Below are 14,924 nucleotides of genomic sequence, written 5' to 3'. Positions count from 1 at the left end.
GGAAGTTAAAATCTCCTTTTTTTTTTCTCTTCCCCCACCACCCTCATCCAAAAAAATAATAATTTATTGAAACGAGTGACATATCACTGCGGCCCAACTGTGCCGTCACTTCTTGACAATTATCCCCATCTGTCTTAAGTGAAGCCTTTTTTTTGTCTTGCGAGTCATCTTGTAAAGTTGTTTGATGTCCTGAGCCATTGCACTCATCCGTCGATAATTAAATTACTGTGCCTCCACGTGCTCCATGTGCTCCATGACAGAAAGATGAAGCACTGGCAGAGGGCAAACCAGCTGTTGACTCTCTGCTGCATTTCTCATAAGCCTCACAACACAAATCATTTCCATGATGACTGTGTTAATGCTGCAATATGAAGAACTTTGGAAAACATGAACTTTTTCCTCCTTCAAACACAAAAGAGATGAAACCTGCCTGCACAAAAACAAGACTTTTTACATGCTCACCCACCCACTTTTTTGACTGCACTGACAGTCAAGGTCTCTTCCCTGGTGTCACGACAGAAACTGAAATTGCCTGCGAATATTCGACTTCATCTCGCAAACAGCAATGAAACTTGTTCAATAATAAATGTGGAGAATCTCATTAATACGTGCTTTATGATGTAATGCCCACGACTGTACAAGATGCAGCATAACTGTATTGTGCTTTCTTTTGGAGTCGTTTTAATCATAACATTAGTGTCGTCTGATTTGCAGACAACCAATGTTAATTGTCATTGTAGGATATTTTTCATTTGTTTCGTTTACTCTGCTGTCTTGCCTTACCTGGATAAATAAAGGTTGGCATGCATCCAAATATGCACATCGTGTTTGACTAATGCTGACCAAGCACAAAAACAAAATCAATCATAATAATGATAACAGGTTAAGTGCCCTTGTTTTTCCCAAACATGCAGACCAAATAAAAAGGCAGACATCGAGGTACTCAAAATACTCGAGTCTGTCAAAGATCATTTCTCACCCCGATGTATATCCGTCTTCCAAATGAAATGCTGAGTCAAAAGTGTACAGTTGTTTCTTTCCTCTCCACGGAAGACACTTTGATAATTATATTACACCCCCAATGTGTAGAAACCCAAACCGTGTTAACATTTAAACTGGTCGTATTTGATTCACACCCTTTTTCCCCCTCATTCTTCTCTGTTGGAAGCATTTTCTGGTCTGTGATTTGTTGTCCTGGGTTAGCGTCGGTCATTTCTCTCTCACAAGAAACAACAGAGAAGGGAGTCAGCTTGACAGCCTAACAAGAGATGAACAAAGGCGAGAAAAGCCGGTGGAGAAACACACTGAGGCATTGGAACACTGTTTGATTCTAGTTTGAAAGGAACCAAAGAGAGCTTTCATAAGCCTTCCTTGAGGTCGGCTCTAATGACGCAGCGGAGGCTTTCTTGAATGCTGTGAATTGAGACATAATGACGGGTCGTATACCCTGGCTCTATTGGCTTTAAGTTTTAGGAATGATCTCACACAATTCCACTTGGATTCTCCAATATATTTCTCTAGTCTCTAGTCTCCACGCCAGAGTAATTCTCATAATTTTGCGACATACCTTGCGGTCAATAAATCTAACTAGAAATTGATTTTACAGTTTCATGACATTCTTAGTCGAAAATGAAGCCAGACCAGTCAATGAAAACATATGCAGGTGCAAACTATACAGAAAGACCTTCGAGTACCAGGGAATTTCTTTCACCATACCTCATTTTAATATTTTTTTTTCGAATTAGCAGGTGCACCTAATGTTTTTGGCTTTAGCGATAACATTTACTGTGTCTTCATTTAGCTTGAACATATTTAACGGGATGAAACCCAAAGCGCCCAGTTGTCAGGTTACTACAAATTTAGTTTACATTTCACAGGCAAGGGTTAGTTTGCCTGTTCCTGACTTTTAAGATCTCACTTTATGTTCGTCCCCTTCATCTTTCCCGACTGAACTTGTTTCTTTGACCTTCTGCTCCGTCATTCTCATATCCCATTGTCCTCCTTCTTTCGGCCATGAACATCTGTGCATGTGACAGGCGAGAGGATGGTGACAGCATTCCCCTGATGCTCCTTCCCCTCCCTTCTATCATGTGCTCTCTTTTCTTGCACGAGCACCCCGGCTCACTCTGCCGCCTCGTCTCCCCTTTAGACTGTCAACCTCTTGTCACTTCCTTCCATTTTCCCTATAGTGTTCACCTTTGACTGCACCTCTTGGCTTTTCTTTATCCAGACTTCTCTTTCTCCTACCTATGACAGCATTTGCCCATGACACTCCTGCAGTGGGTTCATTTTTTTGTGACAAAGACATGAATTACTGTATTAGAGTGCTGTCGAGAAAGGAGAGGCTTTACCTTAGCCAGCTGCCTAAGATGAAAAACGCTGGATTTAACAACAGCCCCAATCTACTGGTCCAATTTAAATTCACTGACCGGTGTAAGACCCAAGTTTGAAACTGTTTGCTACAGATAAGGCGCAAGGGAGGCAAAGTCAGCCGGATGGGATGGATAAGGGCCACTGGGACCAAATACCATAACTTCGGTTTTCTTTTCATTGAATTTCAAGAAATGATATGCCATTGAATACTCAAGCTCCCCCAGACAGGACAAAAGTAGCCTCGCTGAGAAAATATCTTTTTTGCTCAGCTTGACATATATTTGACCACCATCCGCATAGCAGTGGGAGAAAATACTGTTTTCTTCAAACGGAACCCAAGGACAGCAGATAAAATGAAATCCCCAGAGGCCCCAAAATTGGCCCCTGTGGAACACCATGCGATAGTGGCTCAGTAACCAAGGTTATAGCAGGCCAATAAGCTCCAAATCATTCAAGAGAGCTACTACTAACAATCAATTCATAAAATGTTCCATTGCTAAGATGAGCGAAAGTCCTTTAAGAAAATCGAGGTTCATTTAGAGAACAGCAAATCAAATTACAATGTAAATGCAAATATATATATATATATATATATATATATATATATATATATATATATATATATATATATATATATATATATATATATATATATATATATATATATATATGTGTGTGTGTGTGCATGTTTGTAAAAAAGGCAAATTCAATGTCGTTCCATTGTATCAAAATTTCTGCTTGCACTGTGTCAGCAGCTCAATTAAGCTTGACTAAAAATGATTCGAACGCCATCTTTCCAGGGAGTATAAGGTTTGAGCTGATAGAGAATTCATATTCAAACAAAGAGACATTAGAATATCCCATTACACTCTTGCCATGTGACTTTATTAATGGAGACTGAGAATGTGCCAAAAAAGTTTCCGGTAAGATGAAGCTCAACTTTGAATGAAAAGACATTTAAAATCTTGCAGTGGCCTTCCATTTATCATCAGCTCTTATTGAAGAGTGAGCTGTCATGCTTTATGACTTTCTACTCTCTTCTATTGTCCTGACTTTTAGCAAGAACTTTTCCAATTTTGCTTCCGTGTTTCATGTGATTCGAAGCAACCATGTTCTACTTGATGTAACCTCTCTCATCACTTTTGAATGGGTTCATTTTATCTCTCCTTCTTCCAGGTTTCTCATTCCATCATTTTTGCCTTCCCCCCCTCCCCTCAACCTCTCTTCACTTTTGCCCTCATCCATCACTTTACCTTAACAACACCCCTTTTCTTTTCCTCTTCCAGCCCATCCGCTTGCTATCTCATCTCTCGCCTCCCCAATATACCAAAGCCATAAAACCTGCTTTCATCCCTCCCTTTTCTGGCTTACCTCATTCATCTCTCTTACTCTTCCATGTCTTCGGCCTCCTCCCTTCCCTCCTCAGCCATGCACCATCTTGTCATTCACTTCAGCTCTCCTTCCTACGATCTTTCTCAAAGAGCCTCATCGCCTCAAACGATGTCCACTCCGCTAACTTCACTGTCGCCTCAGTTTACCCTTCGCTGTCACTCTGCTCACACCAACTAAAATGTTTCACCCTCCGCCCATTCCTTGTTCCCTCTTCTGATGTAATAGTGTTTTATCATCTCGGGGGTTTTTGAGGTATCGACATTCCAAACATGCTGGACCGGTTTATCTATCAGGGCCGGAGCTGGAGCATAATAGCTGTGTAATTGGATAAGCTATAGGATTGTTGTCAAGAGGAGGAATACATCACAAACCAGCTCACACTATTTTATCATGTGACATAATCTCCCGTGTCCTTTGCACTAAGCTTAATAGCTATTTCATTCCTTGTCTTCTCTATGCCTCCCCCTTTCCCACTGTGACCTTATAAAACCAGTTTTAACTCGTTTTTCTAAATTGGCACTTCATTTATCTGTTTAGATCGTTTACAAAAGAAAATCAATCACATAGAATCACTGTTTTATGTCCAAGGGGTTGTCGATCCACCAACTCTATTATATCGGATTTCACAGTTGTGAAAGTATAATAATTTGTTATGTGCATTTTCTCTGCATTAGCCTGGTGTACAGTCTCGCATTGTACAGAAATATAATGGTCACTTTATTCTGAATGCTCCCTGCTATCTATATATATGAGCATCAATAGCACCTTTGGAAATATATTTCATGAGAAAAATTGTGATGTGATGAATCATAATTTCAGTTGCTCTAGGTATATGTAAATATAGTATACATATGTATGTAGAAAAAAAAAATCAATACGTTGTCCTCCCCGCTAGGATTCAAATATGAACCAGAGTATCTCTTTGGAAATAACTTTTTGGTAGTCCAATGTTTAGTATCTATTTTGGAATGAACAGAATCAATAAGATGGCAGCATGCTCACACGAGATATGATCAAATTATTGTGCGTTTGTGGCTGACACTGGCGAAATATTCACTCTGGTATGAATGCTAATATCAGAAAGAAAGTCATCCTGAAAATGCCTTCCATACTAATGCTCTTCTCCAAGATGTATAGGCCTCACCTATGCATAATTAGATAATACTCAAGTAGGGACCTTGTCACTCATCATATTTAAATGTAGTCATGCATGTAAAGGGCTAAATAAAACATTACTTTGCCCACGCTTTGCTGGTGTCCGTCTTGGTTGAGCAGCTCTCTGCTGGACACTGACCAATAATAAAAGGACAACATATAACCTTGTAAATGCACACGCTCCATGTAAAATGTTATTATAGCAATGTCATGCTACTTTTCTGCTTGTCTTGAGAGCTTGGAGCTGAGCTCATCTGCCTTTCAAATTGCCACCTTACATACTAGGAAAAAGTTGGAGTAGGGGAGGGGTGTTGTTTTTATTCATAACTCGCAGCCTTACCACAAATCTATTCCTATCGCTCCATCCTCTTCTGCTTTTTGGGGTTCAGATTGTGCGGGCAACTGTTTAAACCCGTTAGTCTAGTTGTCCTCTTTTTAGGCATGAATTAGGCAAAAAAATGCCGTGTTTAGACTACTGGGGTCACATACAACATAATCAGTGTAATAGCGGAATGGTCAAAAGATAGAAATATTCAATATACAATTTTCCGATAATTAACCACAGAAAATGTTTTGTTGATACTATAAAAACATGGATTTTTTTTCTGTGCTGTTAATAAAAACAGAGTTTGTCTTATGTTGTGACTGATGGAAACATGATCACATTTTTTCAAAGGTGTTCCGTTGTTTGTCAGAGGGACATGAAACTTATTTTTAAATGTCATGAACGCTTCAGGTGCTGGTGGATGGTCTCCCCTGGATAGTGATCACTACCAGTGGCTGCAGGTGGACCTGGGCTCCAGAAAGCAGCTAAGTGCCATAGCCACACAAGGTCGTTACAGCAGCTCCGACTGGACAACGCGCTACCGTCTGCTCTACAGTGACACCGGAAGGAATTGGAAACCTTATCACCAGGATGGCAATATTTGGGTGAGTGCTGCATTGTTTACGTTTGTTTCATTCTGATCTATTGTGTCTTCTCCAATAGTTGTCATTGTACTGGCAAGGTGTGTGGTGCAGATGGTGAGCTGTTTGGCTTTTCAGCTTTTGGGGATCTTGTAATTCAGCCACGTCTTGATCTGAATCCCAAACGTTTTTGTTTCTTGCTCATCTTTGTATAGTAGACAAATGAACAGCATGGCCCACACTGTGCTGAGATCAGTCGTGGACAGCACATTGCATAGCAAAAACCCTCCTCCAGTAGCGGCGAATATGCTCATGCTCATGGACAGGTTATTGGGGACCGCTGGTCGACTCTTTTCACCAGTACATTACATCAAGTGCCGCAGAGGATGTACAAGCCTTCATAAGTCTACTATAATTAATCTAAAATAATGTATTAAAATATCATCAATTGAGCAAGGCCATAGCAGAACTCTGCATTATGGGGATTATAGTACCATAGAAGATTCAATATAATTTGTTAACTTATTATACCCAAGGACACAAGCCATAAAAAGACATCTCAGATATGTGGCCAGGCGGCTGTAACAAGATATACAAATACAGATAAGATGAATCAAGTGTAAATTTAAAAAGGATATAGTCTCTAAAATTACAACAACATGGACAAATTACAAACATAAATGGCTTGGGCTGTGAACATTTATCTTCTTTTTATGAGTGTGCCAGGCCAATAATTATGTTTAGCGGGTTCGAAAATATCAGTAATGTTTGTTTTTTTTAATGTCGGTACTAAGATCAGTTTGTGGCCCTTCAGGTCTATTCGGGATAGAAAATGTGGACTTTTATGGCGAAAAGTAAATTAAGCTGTTGTTTATGTGTTCTGCATCGTGACTATTAGCTGTGATTATATATTTCAAAGTGTTTGCTTTTTGCTATTAACCCTGATTCATTGCCTCTGTGATTTCTGCAAATGCTCCAAAACACATTAATCTCCCTGTTGTTTAGGGAACTACTGCTTGCTTTTTATGTATGACGCAACACAATGCATGTACACATTGCATTGCCTCTTATACGTATGTAAAAGAAGAGGACAAGGCCATGCGAGGAACACGCAAAAAGTTCCTGATTGACGTGCTACCGACTTCCCCGCTATTTATTGAAGCTATAATTGGATCACCAACTTCTCATGCAGTACTTGCAATAAATTGAGGGAGAAATAATGAGCGTACTAACCCAGGTCTTGTGTCTCCATCACTGCCAATCACAAGTGGGCCTGATAAGTGAGCCTGACTCCCAAGGAATGAATGTCCTTTCCTTCGACAGACAATGTCACTGTATTGGCTCAGCGATTTCCCAGAGGAAGATCACTGATAAACAGTTCATAATTGGTTTTGTGAAACCGCAGAGTCATAATGACATTGATGAATGAGTGTGGTAATTTAAACACCATTTGCAACATTGAGTAGGTTGTCAAGGCTTTATAGTCACATTCAACAATTATACTATGCATATACTTTTTTTTTCCCCAGCTGTGATGAAGCTGTGCACATATGATACACAGTCTCATTTGATGGAATACAGGAGTTATCAATTAGGTACAAACTATGGAAGGTAACGGCAAATAATTTAGGGCTTTATTGAAATTCTTGACTTATTTGCATTTTCAGTTTTAAACAGTTTGAGTGGAGTGATGGGCACCTAAATATCATCAAATGAAATTTTGGGAGATGGGGAAAATGACACACGCTTCATATAAAAAAAAAAAAGAAATTCCCTCTTTTAGACTTGGTTCAAGTAATTCCAGCATGCCGTTCGTCTCTTCCACTGATGTTTTGCATGGATGAGAAGCTCGAGGCTGTAATTCAACCAGACCACCTGACAGTAATATATGTATCTAATAAACCAGCACAGCCATGGCCACAACTCTTACGCCGATCCTGCTTCAAACAGGGACACATTAATAATGCTTCGTCAGCATACCAATGAAAAATAGCCCTACGTGTAATTTGTGGCTTAGTTGAACTCAAAACGTTTGTCTGATGCTTCTTTACTTCCTGTTGCTGCAAAAGCTGCGGCGACATGATTTTCTTGTCTATAAAATGCGCCTCATTCCTGCAACATGCCAAATGAACAGGTTTTTTTTTTCAAATTCATTAAAAGTTCATGAAATATTGTCTAAAATAACAGTAGGACTTAATGTCAAAGCATTTTCCTCAAATCGATCCAATGAGAATGTTTTTCTTTCCTGTTCCCAGTTAGAGAGCTGAGGGGGATATTTTGAGATGCAGCCCAAATAATGTTTCAAGCATCTGCTCTAGGAAACACATTAGTGTCCTTGTTATCTTGTCAGCTGGCCTCTGATCCATTTGGCCCACGCTCAAAGAAAACAGGGCAGAAAGCGAGTGAATAATTGTTACCATGAAAGCTCTCAGCGTCCTCCAAAAACAAGCCTCAGTGCAACTAATGCGTGTGTCATTGCTAGATGCACACTTTAATTTTCGTATATCCACAGGTGCTATTTAAAGTATGTCCCTGAATCTTTAGGTGTCAGCATTTATGTAACAACTTTGGCAAAGAAGCAATTCTTTGCCTTGTCTGAACATTTTAAATGCTTTTTTTTTTTTTTTTTGCATTAACTTGAGTCAAGTTCTCTGGAGCTATCTAAGCCAATTTGAAAAAAAAGAGATACATTTTTCCACGCTAGTCATATAATAGCACAGCATACAAAAGCATTCACCTTCACCTTTCAATAATTTGAAGAAATGATCAGGAAAATAAATAATTAATAATAATGTCATTTGCATATATATACACAAATGGTAGAGTGTAATATTCAGCCATGGCTCAAATCATAATTAATATTTTATCTGTGAATTCCAGCCACTATGAGATTTGTATTTCTTACCATTCCTTTTCTCAGGCAGGGATAATTATTTTCTCACACCCGTGTCGATACACAGTTGTCCTAGAGGCTTGTTTGTGTATAGATGTGTGTATTCTCACAAGGAAACCACTGCTTAACTGTGCTTTGTCAGGTAAATGAAAAGTGAAGTCTGGAATGGTGAATGTTTCATTGGTGGGCGACTAATTAAGTTAGAAGAGGTGTAGAGTGTTTTCTGATAAATCACATGCCCAGATTTATGCTCCAGTGGACTGTGTTCTGTTGCTTTTTTCTCTGCCTATATTTTCATCCAGTATGGCAGTCTGATCTTTGTTTAGCTTTTCTTTTGTGTGAATCCCTCACACAGACTCTGCTACCTACCGAGGTATTTATATCGGCAGTGAGTCATCTTCTGATTTTTAGAAAACAAAAGTAAAGCAAGAATGAAACAAGCATATGGAGTCACACAGAGTAGATCATTTGGTGTACCTTTTGTGTGAATTTTGTCTTGTAGCACCACAGGCAAACAATTTAAAGTGTGGGAGAATAAATGATACCAAACTGGTTCATAATGGAACCCAAAATGTGTGACAATGGAATTTAATGGAAGTCAAACCATCCAATCCATCATCAAGTTTGGATGCTACGAATTTCTACTTATTCACGGCCTTAAAACATTTTTCCGTGTGGAAACAGGTAATTGTTAAGTGCCTTGATTTTATGCAATTTGTATGAATAACTGAAAAGATGATGTTACAATTGTCAACAATATTTGAGACAGACAGGCCTGTTCCTTTGAAAACAATAGCTCATGAAATATGGACGCAAAACCCAAAGTGTTGCATTTATATTTCTGTTCAGTGTCATTCTGTTCTGAGTCATTCCCCTGAACAAGGTACCAGGTACATTTTCCAACAGAGAACCTAACGAAGGTACAGACAGTGTAATAACCTCGAAAATGAAAATGCCAAATTTAAACTCCATGGCGTCACTGAAAAATGATCCTCCGCAACTTTGTGGTGTGGGAGCGGGAGAGTGGGGTAACTTTGTAACAGCTACTCGTCATAGCGACTGGGTGTGAATCCAAGTGACAACAAGTCATTACAATTTTGCTCTACGAGATTAGATTTTCCCTTGGTTGTTTCACCAGACTGGCTTCTATAAGAGCTGGATTAAGTGACCCATAAGCATTGAAGCGATCCAGTAGAATGTAGTGCAGCTCTGACGCTGAATGATGGCGCCCCATTAAACATGGTATTACCACAGTCTGTACAGTTCTCTTGGCACAACATAGCCTACAAAACTATCTTTAGAGCTTCACTTTTTTTTTTTTTTTTTTCCCCCCTGCTTTGTCCCTCACACTTGTCGATAAAAACAAAAGACCAGACCAGGCCACACTGATTTCCCCTGGCACCGTTAGGGAAGGTTGCACACAATGGGCGCGTGTCCGAAGCAGTCTAGGGCGGTTGACTGTTCCAGCAACAACAATCAAATGCCAGGAAAAGGGCTTTCAATCTTTTTTTTTTTTTGGTTCTCTGCCTGGAGAGTTTCTATAATGTTAAACAAAACAAGAAAAAATTAGCACTGAGATATCCGACTCAATAAGTCAACGCTGATGTTCAATTAAATAAATAATATAACACCCTGCTTCCTGTTATTCATTGATATGTTTTATTCACTTGTTCCGTTTCCCCCAACACAACCTTCCAAAGAAACATCTCTGCTTTTCCTCAACTGTTAAAAATATTTTAGTAGTCACTCAATGAAACTCAGCATTTCTCTTGACCTTTGTTTATTTCAAAACCTTGCACAATCCTCGAAGAAAATACTTGATTCCCAACCAAAACATACCATTTGACTTATTGTAGAATTAATCACAGATTTTTCAAGTTCTAGTTTGAGAGGTTCACAGACCCTTAAAATGTTGCTTGTGAATGGAGAAAATTAGTTTTCTTTGGTGTGCTCTAAGGACTTTATTGCTTTCTTATTACTTGGTTTTAAACGGGCTCTCACGGTTGACACACTCGCATACACACTTATTTCTTATTCTTTATTGGTGCTGATAAATGATTTGACTTTGGAGCAAAAGGAATTAAAGGGTTCACTAAGCAGCCTTTTCCAAAGTGTGACTTCTTTTACTTCGCTCATCTTCATCTTGCAACTCCTGTGTCCTTTTTCCTTGCTCTGCATCGGAAGGCCTCTGAATTGAGCTGTTCATTCAGCCAAGCCAGGATAAGTGCTAAATTGTGGAATGGACACAATAGACAAATAAAGGAAAGGAATCATAGGGATTGAGAGAGACAGGGGATGTAGCGTTTTCCCCTCGCATTTCCTAATCCTCCTACCGTGTTATTTATTTTACAAGGAATGAGTGGGCTGGATAAAAGCGGTCCGTGAACTCCGTGAACCAAATTGCAAATAAATAGCCAAAGTTTAGACTTGTGCCACAAACTGGGAAAGAGGCTTTTTAAGATAAATGGACCGCAAAGTATAGAAAAACGCTATCTATTATGCATGTGTGTGTACATTGGCAACATTCACACACACAGGCCAATTTTTGATACACTACTGTTACAGTGTGTTTGTTACATTTTAGTTTTTAGTCTTTTGGCCCAAAATGCTCTTTAGTTTTACTTGACGAAAATTCAAATAGGTTTGTCTAGTTTTAGAAAAGAAAAAAAAAAGGCAGTGAATGAGTTAATATTTCTATTCTATTTTTGTCACAAGGACAGAAGGCCACTCACACACTAACAAGAGTTTTTAGTGAGTTCGTTTCCCTTTGTTTGAGTGCCTCTGAGGGAAAATTTCAACCATTCACCTAAACATACAGCATCAAACATCGTAAGTGCCTCCCCAAAGAGCCGTACGCAGCAATGTGAATGCGGAGCCGGGCCCTAATATACAATTTGAGAGCATTTGTATGCTCAGTTAACCTTTCCTGGGTAAATAGAAATAAATAGAAGCGAAGCAAATCAAGGCACCAGGGAAACAAACACTTCATTGCTGTTTTTGTGATTGTGCATGTGGAGGAGCTGAGAGTTGAGTTGAAACTTTTGATCTTTTGGGGAGAAGACTACTATACACGGCCAAAACGTTGAGGCCCTAAACACTTTGTATAAGAAATGCAAACATGAAATGCAATTTTGGAATGATTGTGATAAATGGGAAATGGTACACTCACCATTACAACTATGTGAAACTGGCATAACGCATGTGATAAGAGCAGTTTTTTTCCAACCAGGCCAGTGAACTGTCAACCACATCAGCTACAGGCACCCAATTAGTCTTCAGGGAGCCATTTTAAGTAGAGATAAAGAACAAAAGTGTTACTTACATTCACCCAGGAACAGTTTCCTCTTCAAATCCCCTGCAGTCAGACTGTCTCATGGCATAATAATGCTCATATAGACTCATAATTATGTTGTATGTTTTGTGAGTGTGCGTCTCCTCGGGCAGGATGTGGTGAGCGGAACAAATACTTTTTTTTTTGCTCTTAGCTCCCCATAGCCTCTTGTTTGACTGTAGGCGTGCAGCTTTGATGTACTTAATTTCATCATGTGTGTCGGCATTTATGTGCACAGGCCTTCTCTGGAAACTCAAACTCTGAGAGTGCAATCCGGCACGAGCTACAGCACGGAATCGTGGCTCGCTTCCTGAGGCTTGTCCCCTTGGAATGGAGCAAAGAGGGCAGGATTGGTCTTCGGATTGAAGTCTATGGGTGCTTGTACTGTAAGTAGTCATTGTGGACACACTCACATTAATCAAGTGATTGGATGAGTGTGTCATCTTTTTTTTTTTTATGATTTACATTTACTAAACTCTTATAAAGAGTAATGTTGTCTGCAGCTCTGACTTTGCATATAAAAGCATGAAAAGTGAAGTGAGAGACCAGAGTAGATGCAGAAAGAGATGTGAGAAAGGGATGTTGACTTTCTTCTGAGGAAAACAGCAAGTGTATGTCCAAAAGCTTGTTAGATTTGTCACTCGTTTGAAAGGAAATCACCAAAGGAGGCCCAACAAGTCAATAAATATGTTGCCAAGTTGCCAACAGTGTTTCTGCTGCTGCTGCCGTAGTCCTCCTTGTTCACTAAATTAAGACGGAATTATTTCAAATCTAATGCACTTACTCCACCGATCAGAAAAGTAATGATCTACTTTGGATATTGACAGATTTATAAGAAAAGCAAAACTTTCCAAACAAAAAGCTACCTACCAGTTGTCCTATTCAGACAATTGCATATGGAGACCCGTAAGCCTCAACAAAATCTATCACTCATTCTTAAGCCTGGAACGATCAATAATGTACACAGCGGTGGAGCTGCCTGTCAAGCACCAGCAATTTTGGAAGTAAAAAGTTGGAAAAGCATACCTGAAAAACAAGTCAATACCAGAACAGTTGGATACATATTGTGCTGTGTCAATTTAACCCTGTCTTACTCTTTGACATGATAATAAAATTGGAGCACCCGTGAAAAGAAAATGTTAATGTCTGATGGGGTGGTCATTTACTCACCTGAATACTGAGCAGGCAGCAAATTCAGTTCTCAAATTTTGTGAGGTGTGGGGAGCAATCCAAGGTGTATTCTGGCTTCTATCTAAAGTATGCTGAGATAGACTCCAGCTCCCGGAACAAGATAAGATGTATAGAAAATGGATAGATGGCATTGAGATAACTCACATCTCCAACTGTAAGCATACTTTGAAGCAGTCGCTCTTTTTTAATCAATAAACAAATAATTTAAGAATGCAGAGCAAGGAAATCTTGAAAAAAAAAAAAAAAAACTTGATGATTTTCCATATTTTAGGCCAAGCTAGTGTTCTGATTGACAGTTTTTGGCAGAAAAAATAATTGAATATAAATTCATATTGTTCGAGGTTGAAAGTTTTACCATTCAAAAAAAAAGTTCATAAATGTTCAAGCAGTTAACATCCATATCTGTCATATGCATTGGACTTTAAAAAGTAAAAACGTTTTAATTCCTTCAATAAAAATAGAAAAAAATAGTGCAGAAATATTCATTATTTATGATTCAATTCTGATCTTCTGATCTAAGTTGAGGAATTTTACTTTTAAAAAAGGTATTTAAACAATTATCAATAATATTGATAAATGTAATTATAAAATGCAATTATAAAAAGTGTCACTATTTCTGTGTTTACCTTCATAGACTTGTAAAATTCAACTCGAGTCCTGCACTTAAAAAAAAACGTTGGCTGCATAATTAGCAAATGTGTATGTTAGATATAGATGGTAATTCTTTGGTTTTGAATAAATATGATAATTGAGTTCTGTGGCATATTGTGACTCATCTGGGCCAATGCAATGAGCAGCAGGGTCTGTGTTTGTGTGTGTGTGTGGTAGCTGGAGGCTAAAAAGGAGTCATGATCCAACGTGTTGTGAAATGCTCATTTCCATTTTGATGAACAAAGGATCAGCCAAAAATCAATTAGAACACAGACTAGTCAGGAAATTGAAAGAAAGGAACAGGACTCAAGACATTGCAATTATTTGCACTTATAAATTGCGATTGGTATCATGGAAATGGAGTTTAAAGAGGTTTGTGTGATCCTTTTGTGACGGGTGGTCTCTCTGTGGCACCGTCGCCAGGGTGCTTCAAAATGCTTGCAATCAACTTTGAACATTCACTCTAAAATAGTCATATCTCCAGTGTAAAGTTCAGAAAAGCTCGGCTGTCATGTCGGCGTTCATCCCGGCCAGCTGTGAAGCCTGGCTAGATTCCATGAGGGTATTTCATGCCGGTGATCCCCGACCTACTCGACGGCAGGTCAACATTTCTGCCCCTTTTTCTCTTTTCATCACCCAGGAGTCGGCGGTTTGTTGAATTCTCAAGTCTCCATTAAGTTCCCAACCTGTCACAACACGGTCGGGCTAAATGTACAATACCCCATGAAGCCATTGGAAAACTGTCACCTACCGAGGCGGCAACGTAAACATGGCCAAGAGCGATGATGAGGAGGAGTGGGCAGAGAGAAAGAGCCATAAGGGATGAAAGAAATGAGAGGATTTAAGTCAGACTGGAATGGGAGCTCTAGTAGTCTGGGGGAATAAAGGCGGGTAAAGTGGAAGAACGAGAAATAATATTAAATGGAATGAATCATTTAGGAGGAACAAAAATAAATGTGATTCTTCCATTTTCATGTCTGCTAAGCCAAAACGGAGTGCAAGGTGAGGTGTCTTCACATCTGTGTGTTTATT

The 14,924-nt window shown here is 39.2% G+C and overlaps 1 protein-coding gene across 2 annotated transcripts in view; it reads left to right on the top strand.

The window, feature by feature from the left end:
* cntnap2a (contactin associated protein 2a) overlaps positions 1-14,924 on the top strand; it is a 134,776-nt gene that overhangs the window by 51,253 nt on the left and 68,599 nt on the right. For both annotated transcript variants that reach the window (XM_085939472.1, XM_085939471.1), the window contains exons 3-4: positions 5,657-5,850; positions 12,289-12,436. In XM_085939472.1, the coding sequence (XP_085795598.1) occupies positions 5,657-5,850; positions 12,289-12,436 (342 nt within the window). The remainder of the gene's footprint in view (positions 1-5,656; positions 5,851-12,288; positions 12,437-14,924) is intronic.

This window comes from Syngnathus leptorhynchus, chromosome 19 (genome assembly GCF_054491065.1).
Source record: "Syngnathus leptorhynchus isolate UIUO chromosome 19, UIUO_Slep, whole genome shotgun sequence".
NCBI lineage: Eukaryota > Metazoa > Chordata > Actinopteri > Syngnathiformes > Syngnathidae > Syngnathus > Syngnathus leptorhynchus.
This window is presented reverse-complemented; position numbering and strand designations above follow the sequence as displayed.